This window comes from Myotis daubentonii, chromosome 12, assembly GCF_963259705.1.
Source record: "Myotis daubentonii chromosome 12, mMyoDau2.1, whole genome shotgun sequence".
Taxonomy (NCBI): domain Eukaryota; kingdom Metazoa; phylum Chordata; class Mammalia; order Chiroptera; family Vespertilionidae; genus Myotis; species Myotis daubentonii.
Genome location: NC_081851.1, coordinates 37505401 through 37526947, shown reverse-complemented (window position 1 = coordinate 37526947; position 21547 = coordinate 37505401). Strand labels below are relative to the sequence as shown.

General features: G+C 54.6%; 1 protein-coding gene across 1 annotated transcript; it reads left to right on the top strand.

Moving 5' to 3' along the window:
• Window positions 1-404: 404 nt before the first annotated feature.
• Window positions 405-21312, top strand: ATP6V1B1 (ATPase H+ transporting V1 subunit B1). The gene is made up of 14 exons (XM_059659489.1): window positions 405-637; window positions 5546-5601; window positions 12186-12284; window positions 12490-12583; window positions 13200-13277; window positions 14159-14298; window positions 15213-15314; window positions 15853-15950; window positions 16955-17078; window positions 17246-17396; window positions 17642-17724; window positions 18464-18568; window positions 18762-18891; window positions 19736-21312. The coding sequence occupies exons 1-14, from the start codon at window positions 520-522 to the stop codon at window positions 19897-19899; spliced, it is 1542 nt and encodes a 513-aa protein (XP_059515472.1). The 5' UTR covers window positions 405-519; the 3' UTR covers window positions 19900-21312.
• The last annotated feature ends 235 nt before the right edge of the window (window positions 21313-21547 follow it).

Below are 21547 nucleotides of genomic sequence, written 5' to 3'. Positions count from 1 at the left end.
ATCCAAGAATGATCCTCCTTAGGTGTTCAAAAAAAAGATGATAATGGAGTTGCGCAGGGGAAGAAGTACCCTGTATGGTCAGGGAAAGGGGTGCAGGAAGATTGAGGGGGGAGAGCAGGAAGAGATGTGGTGAGGGGTGTGGGGCTGTAAGAGCACCTGAAGTTCCAGGCCAGGGGGAGGAAATGAGTTCACACAGGCTGCAGGTTGGGGTGGAGGAACCTCAAGAAATGAGAGAAGCCAGCCAGACCCCTGTGCCCCCCTTCCCCCATCCTCCTGCTTCAGGTGGCCTAGGGCACCTCCCAGATCTGGAATTGCTCCAGGAAACCAAGTTTCCCTGTTTACAGTTGACTAGGGGGAGGAGGGGAGGAGGGGAGGAGGGGAGGAGGGGAGGAGAGAGGGGAGGGGTAGCCACGGGGCAGGCAGGCTGGTTGGCTCTCTCCAGCTCCTGCTGGGCCTAGAGTGCTGGACCTGCAGCAGCCGGCTCGGCTCAGGCACTCCGCTCCAGCCCCACACCTCACCATGGCCATGGAGGTAGACAGCAGGCCTGGGGGGCTCCCCAGCAGTGGTTGCGAACTGGGCGCAGCTCGCCAGCACATGCAGGCGGTCACCCGAAACTACATTACTCACCCCCGTGTCAGTGAGTATGACCCCCAGTGGGTGAGCGCGGGGTGGGCTGTTGGTCCTCAGGCACTGCTTTTTAGCCTCAGAGAAAGAGGAGGACCAGAGGGTGGGGGGAGTGGCCTAGGGGGCTTTCGGTCCAGTGGAGTGATACCATCAGCTGCCTGTGCAAGGAGCCACCTCTGCAGGTGGAGAGATGCAGGTCTGAGCCCAGGTTACCCCAGAGGGGAGGGCAGGGGAGTCATTGCAGGAAGCTCCCCGTCATCACTCTGGACCTGCATGGAGACCCCAAGTCCAGAGGGAGCACCCACCTGCCCCTGAGAGTGTGTGTGTATGTGAACACATGTATTTGGGGTATGTATCCAGGCCCAGCATGAGGAAATGTGTGATCGCATGTTCTTGGGGGGGGATGTGTAGCAATGCAGAGCTGGTGTGCACCCTCCGGATGGGAATTACGTGACACTCTGTGTCACACCGATGGGTGCATGCCGCGTGTGCGTTCTGGGGTGGATGTCAGTGTGTATAGCCAGGGAAGGCATGTGCCTGTGTGTTCTCACCTTCATTCATGTGAGGATATGTGTGAGTGTGTGTGGCAGCTTGAGTGTGTGTGTGATCAGAGTGAAGAAATGCAGGTATCTGTGTCATTTTGGACAAAGTGGGAAAGGGAGACACTGTGTGTGCAACTTGTACACTCAGGGTGAGGGTGTGTACGTGTGCGTGTATATGCTCAAGCGTGCATGCTCACGGGGTGAACACGGGGAGATGTGCTGAGGTGCTGTCCATGTCTGTGTGTGTACGGCCGGGGGAGGGGGCACCTGGCGTCCAGGTGTACAGGTGTGTGTGCCCGAGTGCATCTTTGCAGGTTTCAGAGGGCGTGGCCGTGCAGTGGCTTGAGGGCCTGTCCTCCAGAAGTGGCCCAAGTTCAAGTGTCTGGGGCAGAGAACCGGTGAGGCCTGAGGACCAAAGGGAGCCCTTTGCCCCGCCATCTCTCCTAGTCCAAGGTCACTTTCCCTGCCCAGGCTTATTCTAGAATTCTCAGCAGCCCGGCCCACTGGAGGAAACCGGCCTGGCCAGCACCAGCTGAGCAGAGCCAGAGGCTGCTAAGAGGGTGTGTTTGGGGAGAAGCTGGTGTAGCACAGCCACCTCCCTCCTCTCCAGTTACACATCGGATGGGGGGAGGAGTGGCCTGAGAGGCAGCTTGGAGCCCAGTCTGCGTTTGGGAGTGGAGCCCCAAGGCCCCAGGAGGAGTCCAGGGGGGTGAGGCACCTCCTTAGGCCCCAGCAGGCACTGAGGGTGGAGTACGTTCAGCTGAGGAGCTGCTGAGAGGAGTGGTGTAAGGTTGATCCAGATGTCCTGCCAGCTCTGCCCTGTGTGGGTGCAGAGAGGATGGAGGCCCAGATCCTCCCCAGGGCTGAGGGGGTCCCCAAGGCCCAGAAATATGCAGCGGCTGGGCCCCTTTTGGGTCCAGAGCCCAGGCCTGGAGACCTGAGAGGAGTCCGCTGACCCTCATCCAGTCCCATGTGATGGGAGGCTCCTCCCGTCTCCCTCCTCCCCGTGGGACCAGGAGAGCAGGCGGGGTCCCGGGGTCCCGAGTGGGCTGTGGGTTCTGGAGTCCGGACCTACATGCTTTGCTTTCCTTCTCCCTGGAATGCACCCCCCCAGGAACCCTGCAGGCTGCACTCCCCCCCTCCCCCCCCCCCCGCCACCCCCCCTCCCCCCACTGCCCCCCTCAGATCCCTCTCAGTCAGTTCCTTGTTTATAGTCAACAAGCCCGGGTCAAGTGTGACCCAGGTTGGAATCCAGGGGTGGCAGCAACCTCCCCCGCAACCCCAGGTTTGCAAGTGTGCTGCTCCGTGTGGCCCCCACTCGGACAAGTGTGTTCACACACAACAGCTGACCCAGAGGCCGGGGCAGTGCAGGGGGAGCCCCTTCAGGCTCCACAGTTGTGTCAACGATGTCATTGCAATGACAAAGGCCACCACCTTTGCTTTGCGGCACACCAGTGTCCTCACAGGGTACATCCAGGGCCAGCCCCAGCCCCACCTTAACAGCCCCCACCCCCAGGGCAGGCAGGGTTCCCCAAGTGCTCTGCACCTGCAGCTTTCGCCAATTCCCTCCTTTCCTCCTCAGGGCCCGAGGGGTTTCTCCCTGCGGGGAGGGGCATGGGTAGGTACAAAACCCAGAGCTGCTGCCTTCCTAAGCTGAGCCGGACTCCTCCTCCGAGTCTGGCCTTCTACCCGGGGCCTATAAGCACTTCCAGGAGAACTTTGTGTAGAGACAGAAGGCGCATAGGAGGAGGGCAGCTGGCTCCCAGCCCCAGGGCTCACGGGCCAATGGATGGAGTGAATCCAGGAGGCTTCCCGGAGGAGGAGGTGGCCTGAGGCACTTCAGTGGCTGGGGAGGGAATGGGCCAGAAAGAAGGGGGGAGGTGGAGTTGGGGTGGGGAGTGAACCCCAACATATACACTCCAGGAAAGAAGGGACCCCTTTGCCACCCCCAGAGCTAGAGTTGTTCCCCAGGGGAGGAGGTGGCATGGAGGTGGTATGGGGCACAAGTTGCTAGGCTGATAGGGTAAGGGGTGGGGGCACAGCATGAGCAAAAATGATGATGGCCAGGCTGGTGGCCTAGCTGGTGGGATGGAACCAGGTCAGAGTGCCCAGGGGCTTGAGTGCCACACCACTGGCTGCCTCGGTTTCCTCAACTGAAAGGCCAGAGAGGTTACACTGAGAGTTCCACCCAGCAGGGTCTTGGGCTATTCTAAGAACCCTCAGCTTCTAGCCCCTGCCCCCTTCCCTAATCCCTCCAACAGGATCAGGGAAGAGGTGAGGGACCTGCTGCCCCGGGCTTGCCCCCACCCTGGCCTCACGCCTGGGCGCCCGCTGCAGCCCTCTCCCAGGACTCTGCAGGTGTGTGGCTGGGCCGCCCTAATTAGTGGGCTGCCAGAGCCCCCTGCTGAGTCTTTGACAGGGAAGGCGGTGGGGAGACAGGGTCAGGGAGGGGCTCCCCCAGCCTGCAGCCCAAAGTGCAGCCCAAAGTGTCAGCTAGGACAATGGAGAGGGGGTGGGCCAGCAGCTGGAGGGAGAGGCTGCAAAGGCTCAGGAAGGCCTGTGGAGGAAGTGCCCCTCCCCGCCCCTCTGGTTCAGCGCCCTGCCTCAGTACCCGCCCTGCTCCGGGCCCAAGCCCAAGCCCAAGAAGGACTTACCTGGTGGTGCCCTCCTCCTGTTCTTACGTTTCCTAGTTGTCTAAACCCAGGAAAGCCTTGCAGTTATCTGGGCAAAAACACCCTCACCCAGTGGGTTTTCCTAACTCGATTCTCAGTGAAAGTACAGTGGGGACTTGACGAATGAGCTCGTTAGCTCAAATTACTCTGTCAACTGAATGCAAAAAATCGGCCGAGAGACAGCTGGTATCTCAAAAAACTCGTCAGTCAAGGCCCCACTGTAACTCATATCCAACAAAAGTAAAGAGTCTGACCCCCAGGGGGCGTGAGCGGGGGGGGGGGGGCCCTTTAGCTCCCTTGGTGGGGGGTGGCTCGGTGCCGGGCTGGCCTACAAGCATAAGGCAATGTGGTCTGAGGAGAAGGACAAAGAGAGGATCCCAGCCGCTCCTCTGCCACCAGCGAGCTGTGTGACCGGCTGGCTCCTCATCCTCCTGGGCCCTGTGCTCCTCGTCTGCTAAAAGCGTGTTTGGACCACTGGCCCCTGGGCTGTCCTTCCAGCTGTGAGTGACCCAGCGACCTCACAGACCCTGCCCATCCTGCCTGCCAACTTCCTTCAGCCCAGCTGTCTCGTTGGGGCTTTATAAGGACCCCAGTGAAGGTCTCCGGTACCCGAGGGGTGTGGGTGAGGAAGGGCCCCAGGGCCCTCAGCCAGCCCCCCGAGGAGCCAGAGGAGGCTCCCTGGCTGCCCAGCATGGCTGCTCCCACTGGGGCCCCAACAGCCGCGAGGACGTGTCTTCTGATGTGAAACCCAACCGCTCTCTGCAAGCGGAGCTCATTTCCCCTTTGTGGGTCCCTGCAGCCACTGTCGGGCGCTTCCTCCTTCCTTGTCGCTGTCTCTCCTCCCCGCGGGCACCTGGTGGACCTGGGGCTTCCGGGAGCCTCCCTGGCAGGGCCTCGTGGCAGAGCAGGGGTGCTGGCTGGTTTTTCTCACGGATGCCTGCACCCCCTCCACACACGGGGTTCAGTCAGCCTGGGGTGAGGGAGAGAAGTGTGGTCCTGGGGAGGGCAGGGCAGGGCCATCGGCCACGGCTGGGGGCAGGGAGCTTTTGGGAAACACTGGGTCAGAGAGGAGGGAGTGGGTGAGGAGGGGCCCGGCCGGAGGGGAAGCAGCCTCAGGGATGAGAAAGGCCTCTGCTCTGTGTGGCTGGGAGGGGAGGACTCCGAGGGGCCTCTGCCCTGGCCCCGGCCCTCCCCCAGCTCCTGCAGGTGTCCAAGGCGGTGGAGCCCTGCAGGCAGGGGCATGACCCTTACAGCAATGGTGGCTGGCTCTGTCACAGCTAATGACCCTGATGGCCCAGGCCAGGGAGGGGATGGGCTGTGCTTAGCGGGAGGGAAGGGAAGGCCAAAGATGCCTGTGTGTGTCTGTGTGTGTGTCTGTGTGTGTCTGTGTCTGTGTGTGTGTCTGTGTGTGTCTCTCTGTGTGTGTGTCTGTGTGTGTCTCTGTGTGTCTGTGTGTGTGTCTCTGTGTGTGTGTCTCTGTGTGTGTGTGTGTGTCTGTGTCTCTCTGTGTGTGTCTGTGTGTGTGTCTGTGTGTGTGTCTCTGTGTGTGTCTGTGTGTGTGTGTCTGTGTGTGTGTGTCTCTGTGTGTGTCTATGTGTGTGTGTGTCTATGTGTGTGTGTCTGTGTGTGTCTGTGTCTGTGTGTGTCTGTGTGTGTGTGCGTGTGTGTGTGTGGATGTGACACCCTCCCCCACTATTCCTCCCCCAGCCTACAGGACCGTGTGCAGCGTCAATGGGCCCCTGGTGGTGCTGGACCAGGTCAAGGTAAGACTTCGCCTCTTCCCAGGCACCAAGGCCAAATCCTGGGAGTCCCTGACCCCTGGGCAGGATTTGCAGAATTTCTTCTAAATTGCCCTGCCCCTAGATGCCCCCCTGCCACTCACACCCACATCTTCCCCCCCAGCTCTCTCCCAGCCACCCGAAGTTCCCCTTCCTGCCTTTCCAGTGGGGCCCACTCTAGGCCTTGGGGGACCTGCTTCTATCGCCAACGAGCTGGGGAATCCAGGCTATTGTGCCTCTTTCTTCAGCATTAGAACAGCCACATGTAACTTCCTCAGCTCTGTGTACCGCCTCATTGTCAGTGTCCCATCCACTGGGGCATTTGGCCACCACCTGGCAACATGTTACCTCCCTGTCCACTTCCCCCCACTGTGCCCTCCTGTTGGGCATGGATGGTGTTTTATTAATCCTGAGCTCCCAGAGCCCCTCACTGCCCATCGTAGGAACTCAGCATGTTCAAAGGATGGGGGAGTAAGTGAATGACATGAATGAATAAATAAGTTTTAGCATGACTAAATATGGACCTGTCAAAACCTGAGCCAGCCCTAGCTGGTTTGGCTCAGTAGATAGTGTCAGCCTACAGACTGAAGAGTGCCATGTTCGATTCCAGTCAAGGGTACATGCCCGGGTTGTGGGCTTGATCCCCAGTAGGGGGCGTGCAGGAGGCAGCTGATCAATGATTCTCTCTCATCACTGATGTTTCTATCTCTCTCTCTCTCCCTCTCTGAAATCAACAAAAATATTCAAAACAAAACAAAAAAAAACCTGAGCCAACTATACTAAAGAAATCAGACCCACTCATTTCTGGAGAACAGATTCCATGTTCAGTGGACATTACTGTTTGACCCACTAATGTTGGGGACGCCCTGGAGGCCGTGTGGGGGAGCAGTTATGTGTGTGTGCACTGGGGCCAGACAGTCTGACTCAGGCTTCTTGACTTTTAATCCCAGACCCCCTCTCACCCTTCTGCTGGCCACCTGTCAGTTCTAGATCAGCAGCATCAGCAGCAACTGCAAACTTGTTAGAAATACAGAATATTGGGCTCCACTCCCAATGGACAGAACTAGGATTGTAAATCCCAGTTTCCTCATCTATCAAGTGATCATAGTGCTGCTGTGAGGATCAAATCAGGTAAATGTGTAATTCCTGGTCTCCTTGAGAACAGCCAGCAATAGCTCTGGCTGGAAGGCAGATGCGCTCATGTGCCTGATTAAACATCGGTGCCATCTCCTGCCCCTCGCCCACCTCCACCACACTCCCTGCGATACCCATCAGCCCGTAGGACCCGCTGCCACATGAAGAGTCAGTACCGAGGCAGACACCCGTTTCCTCAACTGTAACGTGGGCCGGACTAGGACACTGGAGTTAGCTCCCCAGACCTATGGTTCTATGACGATCGCATACATCTGGAACTCTTAAAGAACAGGACAACTGAATGATGGCCCCTGGGCTTGCGAGGGGAAGGAGAGGGGTCTGTAGTGTTAGTTTTATAAGTTCAGAAGGCACCTTTATGCACCCCTCTTCACTGTCTCACACCCCTTTCCCTGTTCTAGAGTTGCTTGGGCAAAATGCCACAATTCCTCCTCTACAGCGCCACCTCCCGTCCGCATTGAATCACACCGGCAATTAACTTCCTGCTCCCATCCTCAGATAGAAAAATATTGGGGGAAGAATTTTGTGTAGATCAGAGGTTCTTAGCCCAGGGAATAAGGGCCTTGAACTTGTATGCAAACGTTTGAAGGTATGTGTTCATGTCCCTGTGGAATTTCTGGGTCGTTCCCACCGTTTCATCTGATTTTCCGAGGTGCAGGCTCCTGCCGGTCTTCCTAAGAGCTTCCTGATCCTCCGGGTGTGTACAGCAGCTGCCCTGTGCTTTAGAGGGCTGGTTGAGGACTCAGTTGAACCCCCAGCAGAGGGGACGGGTTGTCCTGTACCATCCCCACTCCCTGCAATGCTCTTAGCAACCCACAGTGAGAGCTGAGAGGATCAGGCTTGCTCAGTAGGTGGCTGGGAAACGGGTGCTCCTCCCGTTAAACGCTCGCTGTTGCTCAATGGAATTCTGCTCCGGACTCAGTGGCTATGACCGCCACTCCCTACAAATGAAACCCAACACAGGAACGCCCACAGCCTGGCATTCTCTTCCTGAAGGAGTCCAGGCCGCACCCTCCGTGCCTGGGTGTGCTGGTTCTGACAGTTCTTCCCACTGGGTGACTGTGGTCTCTCTGCTATTTGAAGTTCCTTTTCTCAGATTTCATTTTCCAGGGACACACATTGTGCCACTCCGTCTTCACTCTCCCCCCCCCCCCCCCCCACACACACACAGAAACCCACATGAAAAGGATGGCTTTTTATCACCCTGCTGCCTGGTTTCTATTGGGCCCGTTGTCTGATTTCCGTGGGGCCCACTCTGGCCTGTGTCCCGTCCAGTAGTTTTCCTCCGGAGGTGAGCAGCCCACCTTCAGCTCCGCAGATAGCAGCAGAGGGAACAGAGCCAGGACTCATTCACTGGCGGCCCAGGCCACACAGCCCTTGCTCTCGGGCTCCCTCTTGTGGCTGAGAAGCCAAAGACGGCTGGGAGTTAGCAGCCCAGCGGACCTCCGAGCATCCCTCTCCGGCCTAGCCCCCTCCCCCAAAACCCCCACTCCAAAGGGTCTGAGAGGTGGTTGGGGGGACAATCAGGTCGCCTTCCAGGCATCTTCTTCACAGGTCGAGGAGGGAGCCAAGCCAGAGCTTCCCCCGGGGACTATCAGGGCTGCATACCCTCCCGCCTCAGGTTCAACCGCAGCAGGGGTGCCCCGGAGGAGTGGACCCCGCGCTGGTCACACCCGGTTGGCAAATTGAGCCGTCCGTCCCGCCTCCCTGGCCATTAAGGTCACTAATTTGTGAAGAGCAGGGGACAAAATGATAGTAATGATGGTGAATAACCATTTGAACATGTTCCAAATTTTTATTACTTTTTGATTTTTAAAAAATGCTCCTTGGATCTAGTGAAACAAAGAAAAGACACATAAACTTTAACTATCTGCCCCCAACCTATTGAAATAACCCATGTGAACATCCTGCTATATATTGGCAAATAGAGGCATGTTTTTTTCTCTCTCTCTCTTCCTCTCTGAAATCAATAAAAATATTTTTTTAAAAAACAAAACAAAATAAAAAAACCTGAGCCAACTATACTAAAGAAATCAGACCCACTCGTTTCTGGAGAACAGATTCCACACTCAGTGGACGTTACTGTTTGACCCACTAATGTTGAGGTCGCCCTGGAGGCCGTGTGGGGGAGCGGCTATGTGCGCTTTTTCATGTCTCCATTTAGTCAGGGCTTGTTTTATGTCCTACAAGGTTTTATCATTTTTCTTGTACCTTTCTTGTTACATTTATATCCAATATTTTATGAGTTTTATCCCTATTGTGGATAGAATGCTTTTTTTGTTTCCTCTTCTGCTTGTTGCTAGAAAAGGAAGAAAAGGAGTTTAATTTTTATATGTTTATTTTGCATATAGCCAAATTCTCTTATTGATCCGGGGGGTTGTCGTTTTGTTTTGTTTTGACTACAGCCTCTTGGGTTTTTCTAGCTACTAGTAGTATATAACATCATGTGCCAGTCAGGGAGCTTGTGTCTCTCGCTATTGGCCATTATGTTTGTTTCGTCTCCTATAATCTGGAACATTTCCAGAGAGACTGACATTTTTGAAGAATAGGGTCTCCTCCTCTGATCACTTAGAAAAAATAGTACATTCTCCATTTATGGTTTTGGCATACTTTTTTCTTTTTCTTTTTGTTTGGTTTGATTTGGTTTGATTGTTTCTCTCCCCTCCCCCCCAAAAAAATTAAGTAACAACAGTGATACAGGCGGCTCTGTGTTACTGATTTTATTGGAAATGAAAATGGGTTTCGCATTTCACCGTTTACCAGGATGTTGATGTTGGTTTGGGTAAATAGTCTCGTGTTCAAAGAGTTGCCTTCCGCTCCTGTTTTACATAAAATTGTATTAGAAACAGCTGCGAACTTTGTCAAACACCTTTTAAATTTCTATTTACCTAAGCCTATGGAGTTTTTCTTCTCACTTATGTTGACAAACTCATTATTATTATTATTATTATTATTATTATTATTATTACTATTATTATTATTATTATGTTGTCAATTGTTGGCAAATTCCCTAATGTTGATTGACCTAGGCTTGCATTCTTGGAAAGAACCTTACTTGTAATTTATTTAATACACTGATTGATTTACTGAGTAACAATTTATCATTTCTGCATCTATATAAGAAATTGGTCTACAGTGTTTGGGGGGCTATGCTCTTTATCAGTTTAGGATTTGGGGTTTTCATTTTGCCGTTTTGTTTCCTTCTAATCTTTATTTTCTGTTTATCTTATTACTCTGTCTAGTTCTTCCAGTGCACACTGGACAGAATGATGGCAGCAGGCGTTGTTGTCTTGCTCCCAATTTTAATGGATGTTTATACGTTATACCATTGAGTATAATATTTTCAGTTGGTTTTGGGGGATACTTTTGGGGGTTAAGGAATTTCCCTTTTATTCTCTGTTTTTTTTGTTTGTTTGTTTGTTTTTAAATATATTTTATTGATTTTTTACAGAGAGGAAGGGAGAGGGATGGAGAGTTAGAAACATCAATGGGAGAGAAACATTGATCAGCTGCCTCCTGCACACCTCCTACTGGGGATGTGCCCGCAACCAAGGTACATGCCCTTGACAGGAATCGAACCTGGGACCTTTCAGTCTGCAGGCCGATGCTCCATCCACTGAGCCAAACCAGTTAAGGCTATTCTCTGTTTTATAGAGTAGTTTTGTTCTTATATTTAAAATTTTTTATTGGGGCAACATTGGTTAATACATTATATAAATTTCAGGTGTACAATTCTATGATGCATCATTAGTATATTGTATTATGTGTTCACAACCCAAAGTCTAGTTTCCTTTCATCACCATATATTTGACCTCCCAACCCCTGTTCTTGCCTTTTGTTTTTAATCATGGATAGGTTTGAGGTTTATTAACTTTAACAAAAAAATGTTTGAGATGACCACAAGTTTTTACAACCTTTTTATCCACTAATAAAGAAATTGCATGAATAGACTTTCTAAAATTAGACTAATTTTAGCCGAAACCGGTTTGGCTCAGTGGATAGAGCGTCGGCCTGCGGACTGAAAGGTCCCAGGTTCGATTCCGGTCAAGGGCATGTACCTGGGTTGCGGGCATATCCCCAGTGGGAGATGTGCAGGAGGCAGCTGATCGATGTTTCTCTCTCATCGATGTTTCTAACTCTCTATCTCTCAACCTTCCTTTCTGTAAAAAATCAATAAAATATATTTAAAAAAATAAATAAATAAAATAAAATAAAATAAAATTAGACTAATTTTGAATTCCTAGAATAATCCCAACTTTGTTTTTATTATTTTTACTTTGTGTTTATTTTCATGTTTGCTTTTAAAATTTTTTATTATAAGCATAAATCTTTACAAGCATCACTTATGTTGATATATATAGGTTTTCATTATTGTTTAGTACTAAATGTTTTCAAATTCTTCTATATTTAGAATGCCTTTAAGTCCCCAAAAGTATGAAGTTTGTCTGTCTTGTTACTGATTTCTATCTTCCTCTGAGGATGATCAGAAAACACGGTGCAGCTTGATGTGTCCTGTGGGTCATGACACAACGCGATGCCTTTTTAGTCTTTTCCATTTCACCTGTCATTCGTTTTATTTCCTCTAATGTCCAAGGAGTATTTAGAAAAGTACTTTGATTTTCCAGAATATTAGAAACTTTGTAGAGAGGGGTGTTGTCTTTCTACCATTTATTTTTATTGGCTTAAGATGATAACTCACTCCCCGAAGTAAATGAGCATCTGGGAAGCCAGCTGAGGGAGCCCAGACAATGCTGTGCGTTCTCCCCAGCATTTCCCTGGGGAAGAAAGTGTGGGGACAGGACTTAGCTCTCTTGGTGCAGATGAGAGCTGGGACCAGCGTCAGTGTGGAGGGGCCCAGCCCAGTCTCCCTGGCCCAGCTCATAGCTTCCTCTAGACACGGGTAACGATCGGGAACCTGGGTCCTGGAGTGAGCACGGTGCGTTCCATTCGTCTCCAGGGGCAACTGGACCATCCAAAAGACCTAAACAGCCACCATCGCTACTAAATTGTATTGAGCTGTTATGAGGTGCTGAGGGCCAATTAACGGCTTTACATATGTTATCTCTTTTTCTCCCCATCGCAGCCCTGTGAAGTAGCTATTATTATTATTATCCCCATTTTAAAGATGAGAAAACTAAGGCTCAGAGAGATTATATAACTCCCCAAGGCGACACAGCTCCTGAGCATCAGAGCTTCCATTAGAACTAGTCTTCCAACTCTGAAGTTGGTGCTTCTACCCATTCAGGTATACTGCCTGCAGAAAAGAGTTCAAACTTGCCACTTTCGGTCTCTCATGTTTGTGTCTGAGCACAGCAGGGGGGATAGAAGCTTGGGACTTGATCGAGGAGGACTGGGAGGGGGCCGGGACTTGACCTCTGGTCTCAGTGTTGTTCTGGGCTGCTCTCCCTTCCTGCCAGTTCGCCCAGTATGCTGAGATCGTCAACTTCACCCTCCCAGATGGGACTCAGAGGAGTGGGCAGGTGCTTGAGGTGTCGGGGAGCAAGGCAATTGTTCAGGTAAGTGGTGCCAATGAGATGCTGGCTGGGTGAATAAATGAATAAATCCACAAAGGTCCCATATTATCTGATAAGCTCCAAAGGCAGGGAGTGCCCCATTTTCCTGCGAGTGCCTTGCTCAGAGCTGGGCATACATGGGAGAATGGGGGCCCTTCTCTCTAGCAAGCCCCTTATTAGAGTCACTAACCTCTTTCTTGTCCCATAGGTGTTTGAAGGGACCTCTGGGATTGATGCTCGGAAGACCACCTGCGAATTCACAGGGGACATCCTACGGTCTCCGGTGTCAGAGGACATGCTGGGTGAGGGGTGGGGGTGGGGGTGGGGGTGAGGGTGGGGGTGGGACAGGGGTGGGTATGCTCATCTGTCCTGCGATCCAGCGTCTCCACCAAGCATTTAGCACACCGCATTGTCACTGCCTGTGCACATGTCTGCCTCGCCTGTGAGCTCTCTGAGGCCAGGGGTCATGTCTTCTTCTCTCTTTGACCCTCGCCCCCAGCTCAGGGCCTGACTACAGCAGGTGTTCCGTGAATGAGGAAGGCAGCCTCAATAAACTAGAGGCATCGTAGGTAGCCTTCTATGTGGGTCAGCCTGAAGTGGACTGCACAGCCCCTAATTTTCTCCCAAGATCTGCTCCACCTGGCCCTCTCCTCTCCCCAACCCCCAAAATCACCCCATTAGAGTGGTTGTTCTGGGCCAAGGCCTCGCCTATAAAGGTTTCCAGGAAAAAAAGGAAGACTCCCAAGGGACAGTCACTGTAGCCAGCTCTCTGGGGGTAACCGAGGGTTGAGGGGGAAGGAGACAGAGTACTTGGCATGTGGGGGGCAGGTGGGAGCTGGTGGTGGTGTGGGAGGTGGGCAGCAGTGCGAGACCCAGGGCTGGCCTGAGCATTCTCCAATACCCCCTGCCTACCCCCAGGTCGGATTTTCAATGGTTCTGGCAAACCCATTGACAAGGGACCGATGGTCATGGCGGAGGACTTCCTCGATATCAATGGTGAGTGACCGGAAGTTCTACAGGGCTTTTGGGATCTAGCCCTCAACCCCCTTCCCCACCCCCAGTCATCACCTCTGCCAGCTCGTCCTTGAAAGTTCTGCACCAGACACAGGCCAGGGCTCAACTCCAGGGCTGATCAGACTAATGGCCAATCATGTGTGATAGGAGAGCAGCAAGGGCCCTCTGTCCCCCCAGGGCCACACAGCCTGAGTACTGCCGTCAGCACTCCATGTCCAGTCCGTAGATGCCTCATTGCTGTGCAGGTTCCACAGGTGCCCCACGACCACTCTCCTGCCTGCCGGTTCCCTGTCCCAACCCTCAGAACTGGCTGGGGCGGCTGCACAAGCAGACTCAGCCCCCCCCCCAAGCTCTCCCCCATTCCAAGGGAGGCCGTCTTGAGCCCTCCAGCCCTATCACATCAGTTTGCTGAGGATATGAGGGAGGACCTCTTGGCTGGCTCAAGGCCACTCAGCAAGTGGGAGGCAGAGCACAGAACACACACCCACTCAAACAGGAGGTCTCTGAGCCCACCCTCAGGTCGCCCTAACCCTGCATAGCACCTGTACGTCCGGAGGAGGGCCTGGCTCTGACCACGGGGCCCTCAGCCTGAGCTCCCGCCCCCCGAGGCTTCCAGGGCCCCAGGGCAGCACTGTCCAAAGGGGGCACTGGGCATGGGGCTACTTAAACGAATTCATTCAATAAAAGAAAAACAAACCACATTTCAGGTGCTCAGTAGCTACCCGATGAGGAGGTGCCGTAGAGCCCATGTCCATCATAGCAGGGAATTCTGTCCACAGTGCTGCTCTGGAGGTGGAGGAGGGCTGGGGAGGGCGAGGGAGGACTTGAACCATTGAGCATGGTCCATGGTTGCCGTCTCCCAGGCCAGCCCATCAACCCCTACGACCGCATCTACCCTGAGGAGATGATCCAGACGGGCATCTCTCCCATCGACGTCATGAACAGCATTGCCCGTGGCCAGAAGATTCCCATCTTCTCAGCAGCTGGGCTCCCCCACAATGAGGTAAGGCCTGTGGGAGCCCCCGGGCACCACCAAGGACAAGGGACAGGGCAGAGGCGGGCGATAGCAGGTGGGCTGAGCGGGCAGGGGTCAGCTGAGCTGGGGTCCTCGGCATCCAGACTGGCAGTTGTCCTCGGGCAACTCAGGTCTGCACAGGACTCCTCGTCGTGCCCAAGCAGGTCTCCAAACCTCTGCCCAAGTGAGTGGGGCGCTCCCTGGCTCATGAGAGAGCCCCTGGGTAGCCCCGTGGTGACAGCCCTGCTCAGCGGTCAGCTCTACCCACGGGGCCTTGTCATGGGCTTTACTCCATGCACCGAGTGAGCCTCTCTCATGCCAGCCCCACGGCCACCGCAAGCCCCCCGTGCAGGTTCCTGCCTCGCCTCTGCCACCAAGAGTGGCAGCTGGGGTGACAGGGCTCCAGATGCTCCTGCCCTGACCACCTCACCTGACACTCCTGGCTGTGCCCCAGCTCACCCTCGAACTGTCTGAGCGGCCAGAGGGCACAGCACCCCTGTCCTCCACCTACACACCCGTCTGGTCTGTGTGGCTGCTGGCCCCTCACCCCGCGGCCGGGGCAGCTCTGTGCCCAGATAAGCCCCAGCAGGCTGGTGGGGGGCTGGTGGGGGAGGCGCAGGGGTCTGAAGGCCAGGCTGCCCCACACCCAGGCTGGGGCCCTTGCTCTTCAGCACTGGCATTCCGCCTGCCCCTCCTGACAGGCGCCCTCAGCCCTTTAGTAGCCGCAGAGCAGGGCAGTGTCTCCCATGGGAAAAGCTGTAGGGCCTGGGGTAGCCTTTCATCTCTGGGGGTCCCTCCCAGTGAAGTCCTGGCAGGAGGACAGACTGGGGACTGTCCATCCTCCTCAATGGCAGTCTGTGCGGAGGGCTCTGACGTCTGTCCTCCTAACCCCCCCACCCCAGATCGCTGCCCAGATCTGCCGCCAGGCCGGGCTAGTGAAGAAATCCAAGGCCGTGGTGGATTATCACGACGACAACTTTGCCATCGTCTTTGCAGCCATGGGGGTAAGAGGGGCTGGCGGGTGGCAAGCTCTGGAAGCTGTGGGCGGGCAGCCCAGTCTCCCCGGGCCCCTGGCGTGGCCTGGTCTGATGGCAGAGGCACACTCCTCCTCTGAGAGAAGCCGTCAGCGTCTGGGCCTGTAGGTGGGAGAGGCAAGAGCGTGACTGAAGGGGTGCGGTGGGCTCGGTGACTAGGGCCACGTGTCCCTCAGGGCACCCCAAAGGCCATGGCAGCTATAAGATGAGTTCACAAGGGAATTTGGGGAGACAAGACAGCTTTGGGAGGCAGATACAAAGGCCCGGGGGTGGGGGGTGGGCAGGAAGTTAATGGGGAGCAGCTGGCCAAGGAAGGCGGGACGGTCCTGAGCAGAGCTCACCCTGGAGAAGTCCGACACTCTGGGGTCTGATGGGACTCTACCCAGGACTGGGCAGCGAACCAGCTCTGCCCCCTCGACCCCAGGGCCACCCCAGTGACGGTTAGACAGTCAGTCCATAGGCTTCACGGAGAAGAGACAGGACCCAGCCCTCCCTGTTGTGTGTTCAGGTGAACATGGAGACAGCGAGGTTCTTCAAGTCCGACTTCGAGCAGAATGGGACCATGGGGAACGTCTGCCTCTTCCTGAACTTGGCCAACGACCCCACGTGAGTCCTCTCCTGGGGCCGCCTGCCCGGAGGCAGCAGGCCTGTCCCCTTCCAGGACCCAGAGTCCAGGGGCTCAGGGGTTCCCCCGAGCTACAGCCAGGGGCCAGGGCTGGGAGAACCACCCCTTGTTGTGCAGAGGGGGAACCTGAGGCTGGTAAGGGGTAGGAATCACTCGGGAAGAGACAGAGGGAGCGGGACCAGCACCCTGCCTGCTGCCTGCAGTCCCTCTGCTCCTCCCACAGCCTGCGATCAACCTCCGTCCCAAGTCAGGGCTCCTCATCCTTCCAAAAAGTCAGCACTAATGAGATGTTGCCCTAAACCATTTGTTTAGAAAAACCTGCTATTTTACAGTTTAGAAAATGTGAGTTTAAAGTGGGGGTCAAGTGGGTGGGAAAAAACCAATTCTAATGAACTGCCCTGGGTATTGAGCGTTCCCCCAAAACTCAGTGACAGACTTCTGCAGGCCGGGATGACATCACCAAAGGAGAGACCCACAGGCACCCAGCCCGCCCACCCCGGGGACTCAGGAATGCTGAGTGGAAAGGGGTGGCCAGGGCCCAGCAGTCACACTAAGTGCTCGGGAACAGTGGGGGACCAGTGGGGAAAGGATCCTGAGGACGCAGTGACAGGGCTCCAGCTGACCCCAGGGCGGGTGCCCCAGGGGAAGAGGGAGCTAAAGCAGAGGCCTCCCTCTGGTATGCCAGAGCCTCTCACCTTCAGGCCACAGAAACGGGGCACTGTCATCCTCCTCAGATACTCCTGGGCCTGCCTGTCCCACTCGCACCCAGCTCCCCGCCTGCCCAGCCTCTGTTTCTTTCCGGCCTTGGACCACGGGCCGAGAGTGTGGGACCTGGTAGAGGGACGGCCCTGACCTGGGGGCTGGGAGAGGGGCTGGTGGCGTCCACGCCTCGGCTGCTCTGCCCAGTCCCAGCTCCCAGTGCCCTCCCCCCTCGGTACTGGAGCTACACAGAGCACAGGCACTCCAACCCTGACCGTGTCTCCAGCATCGAGAGGATCATCACCCCTCGCCTGGCACTGACCGCTGCTGAATTCCTCGCCTACCAGTGCGAGAAGCACGTGCTGGTCATACTCACCGACATGAGCTCCTACGCCGAGGCCTTGCGGGAGGTGAGGTGGCTGGTGAGGGGGATCAGGTTCATCCCAGCCCCTGCACCCCGGAGCTGGCCCACCCAGGCCGGCCCCCAGTCCATCTCCCGTAGTCACTGACCTCCAGTCACCATTCCTTGTCTCAGCCTCTCACCCCCTTCTTATCCCCATGCCCATGGATGTCGCAGGTCTCAGCTGCCAGAGAGGAGGTGCCGGGGCGCCGGGGCTTTCCCGGATACATGTACACAGACCTGGCCACCATCTACGAGCGGGCGGGCCGTGTGTCGGGCCGGGGCGGGTCCATCACTCAGATCCCCATCCTCACCATGCCCAATGACGGTGAGCCTCCCCCGGCCCACTGCTCTCCGCAGCCCCCTGCCCTCCCTGCCCACCCCACTCTTCAAGGGCCCAGATGTGCTTCCTTGCCCAGATGTGCAGTCGTTCTGTTCCTCCGTAGGGTAGAGACTGTCCTCTCCTTGCCCCCATCTACTCCTTCACTCCCACGATGGGAAAGGACCCGGGTGGCCCTGGGTGGGTGGAGACCTGGTCCCCATCTGCACTGAGGCCAGTGAGTGTCCTCGTAGATATCACCCACCCGATCCCAGACCTGACCGGCTTCATCACAGAGGGGCAGATCTACGTGGACAGACAGCTTCATAACAGACAGGTACTGTCCCCTCCCCAGCCGCCTCTGCTCCTCCACCCGCTCCTGTGCCTCGTGTCTCTGAATGAGGAGAAGCCAGGCAAGGCTAGCCCCACACAGGTGACCCCGGGAAGCCTGGTTCAGGGACGGAGGCAGGTCTGGGTAGACTCCAGCCTACCTGGCTCCGGGAGCCTGAGAAAATGATTTCACCTCGCTGATCCAGGCCTCCTCTTCTCTAAGATGGGAATAATAATACTCATCACACAGTTGCATTTTGGAAGATAAAATACGTTGGCAAACAGAAAGCACCTAGCAGATAGTAGATACTAAAGAAGTACCCCTCTCTTCCCTTTCCCGAACAGAAAACAATGGGTAACGGGCATGAGTAGGTGGTAGATAATGTGCCAGTGGGTTAGCAAAGGTGTTCAAGGCAACAACGCCTACGGCTTTTTCCTCTTTGCTGGGCAGGTTCTTTCTTTGTAGCTACTAACGTAAGCTTCAACCTGGTTTCATCCAACAATCAAACGTTTTGAAATAGTGAGGCTTTCATTAACTGATATCATGTCATCTCCCCCCTTCACATGTCGACACCCACACACTCAAGCCCTAGAGTTTGTGAGAGATGAAGGAGGGCGGTGCGACCCACTTCTCTGTAGGATGAAGGAGGACCCCTGACAGCCGGGGGGGGGGGGGGGGGGAATAGCAGGGTGGGAAGGAGGGAAAGTCTGGACCTTGCCTTCTGCCACACCTTCTGCGCCCCCAGATCTACCCCCCCATCAACGTGCTCCCTTCCCTGTCGCGACTGATGAAGTCCGCCATTGGTGAGGGCATGACAAGAAAGGACCATGGCGATGTCTCTAACCAGCTGGTAGGAAGGAGGGGGCCCAGGGGCTCCAGGAGGTGGAGGTGGGGCGGGTGGGGGGAGGCGGGGCTGGTTTCAGATGCTGAAGGGCTGAGACCCATCCAGACCAGGAGCTGTTCTCCTGGCAAAACCCCTCATCGGAGGCCGTGGGGCTCAGGGGATGAGCCTACGGTGACCGCGCCCCCTCTGCCCTCCCCAGTACGCCTGCTACGCCATCGGCAAGGATGTGCAGGCCATGAAGGCCGTGGTGGGGGAAGAGGCGCTCACTTCCGAGGACCTGCTCTACCTGGAATTCCTGCAGAAGTTCGAAAAGAATTTCATCAACCAGGGTGAGGCGCTTGGGGCGCTCAGGCAGTAACCCCCTTACCCCGACACACACACACACACACCACACACACATCACACATACACACGCACACACCATGCACACACCACACACACACCACATACACACACACATCACACATACACACTACACACACACATCACACATACACACGCACACACCACGCACACACCACGCACACACCATACACACACACACGCACACACTTCACACACCACACACACACCACACACACACCCCGATACACACACACACCACACACACCTCACACACACCACACACACACATCACACACACACACACATCACACATACACACCACACATACACACGCACACACCACGCACACACCACACACACACACACACTTCACACACCACACACACACACACACACCTCACACACACCACACACACACACCACACACACACCACACACACACACACACCTCACACACACCACACGCACACACCACACACACACACACTTCACACACCACACACACACACACACACCTCACACACACCACACGCACACACCACACACACACACACACTTCACACACCACACACACACACACACCTCACACACACCACACGCACACACCACACACACACACACACTTCACACACCACACACACACACACACACCTCACACACACCACACGCACACACCACACACACACACACACTTCACACACCACACACACACACACACCTCACACACACCACACACACACACCACACACACACCACACACACACACACACACCACACACACACACACACACACACACGCACACCCTGACACTCGTGCTCTGCCCCTAGGCCCCTACGAGAACCGCTCGGTGTTCGAGTCGCTGGACCTGGGCTGGAAGCTGTTGCGCATCTTCCCCAAGGAGATGCTGAAGCGCATCCCGCAGAGCGTGGTCGATGAGTTCTACTCCCGCGAGGCGGCGCCGCAGGACACCACGTCCGACACTGCATTCTAGCCCCGTTCGCGGCACCGCCCTGGGACCCCTGCCCCCCGCATCACGCCCATGCACCCCTCTTCCCCCGCTCCGCCCCCCCCCATCCTGAAGGTTCCATACACCTGAGCCAACCGCGCCACCCTGAGCCCCCGCCGGCTCCGCTCCATCCCTCTCCCTGGCTTCCTAGCGCTGGGAAAGAACAGATTGTCAAGCCTGTGTTCTGTCTTGTTCTGACAGGAGCATTAGTATTTGTGTTTTAAAAGCCCCCAAATGAAAAGTAATGGAGGTGAAGAGTTTCTCTTATGTGCAAACAAGATTGGCAAAGCACTGCTACTGGTTCAAGCTGGGATGATGGGTACAGGAGGTTCGTTAAATTTTTCTCTCCACTTTAAAAACAGACAAGAAAGCCTCGCCACATCCGTGTCTTCTAACAGCTGGCAGCAGAATTTCTCTTCGGAAGATATTTATCTTTGTTAGGAAATATCTTGATACATTTCTTGGGTGGAGGATGGGCTCCAGGCCACAAAAGATTCGTCTGACGCTCACCAGCTCTGCCTGAGAGAGGCTAGGGAAGAGTCCGGTGTGCTCCAGACAGGAAGGGAAGGGGAGTTGCTGGAGAGAGAGCCTGCGTGACCTGGGGAGGGGGGTGAAAGGCTGAGAAGCCCCCAGTTAAAAATGGGTGAAGAGCATCCAGGATACTGGATGTTGCTTTGAAAGCTGCTGCCCTTCTTTAACGCCATCCCTCCTGTCTCCTCGGCCCCATCTACAATGAAGCCATGAACACTTACTTGCTAAGAGGCAAGGAGGACTGGAGGAATGGAACTTCCGGAAAAGGGCTGAGTTCCATTTCTGGGTCCTTGTGTTGTGGGACCAGCCAGAATTCTTGGATCAAGATCTGACATCACAGGAGACCCTGGGGATAAAAGTCCCATTCCCATGACAACTCACAGCCATTTAGGGAAAGCTTTTGGGTATCCACAGGGCATAGGGTTGTTTTCATTTAATAACAGTGTCATTGAGACTTAATTTACATACTCTACAATTTACCGATTTGTTACTGTACAATTCAACACCTTCTAGCATATTCACAGAGTTGTGCAACCATCACCACAATCAACTTTAGAACATTTCCATTGCGTCAAAAAGAAACCCTGTCCTGCTAACCAACCCCTCAAACCCCTGTCGGCCCCTTCCCAAGCCCTAGGCTTTGCCTATTCTGAACATTTCGGCCAGTGTTGCTCAGTGGTTGAGTGTCAACCTATGATCCAGGAGGTCACGGTACGATTTCTAGTCAGGGCCCATGCCCAGGTTGTGGGCTTGATCCCCAGTGTGGGGCCTGCAGGAGGCAGCAGAACAATGATCCTCTCTCATCATTGATGCTTTTCTCTCTCCTCTCTTCCTCTCTGAAATCAATACAAATATATTTAAATTGGATCAGATAATATGTGGTCTTTTGTGACTAGATTCTTTCACTTAGCATAATATTTTCAAGGTTCATCCACGTTGTAGCATGTATCAGTACTTCATTTCTTTTTATTGCCAAATAATATTCCACAGCATGGCTATACCACCTTTTGTTTATCCATATATCAGTTTATGGCGTGTGATTGTTCCCACTTTTGGCTACTATAAATAGTGCTGCTATGAACACTCATGGACAAGCCTTCGT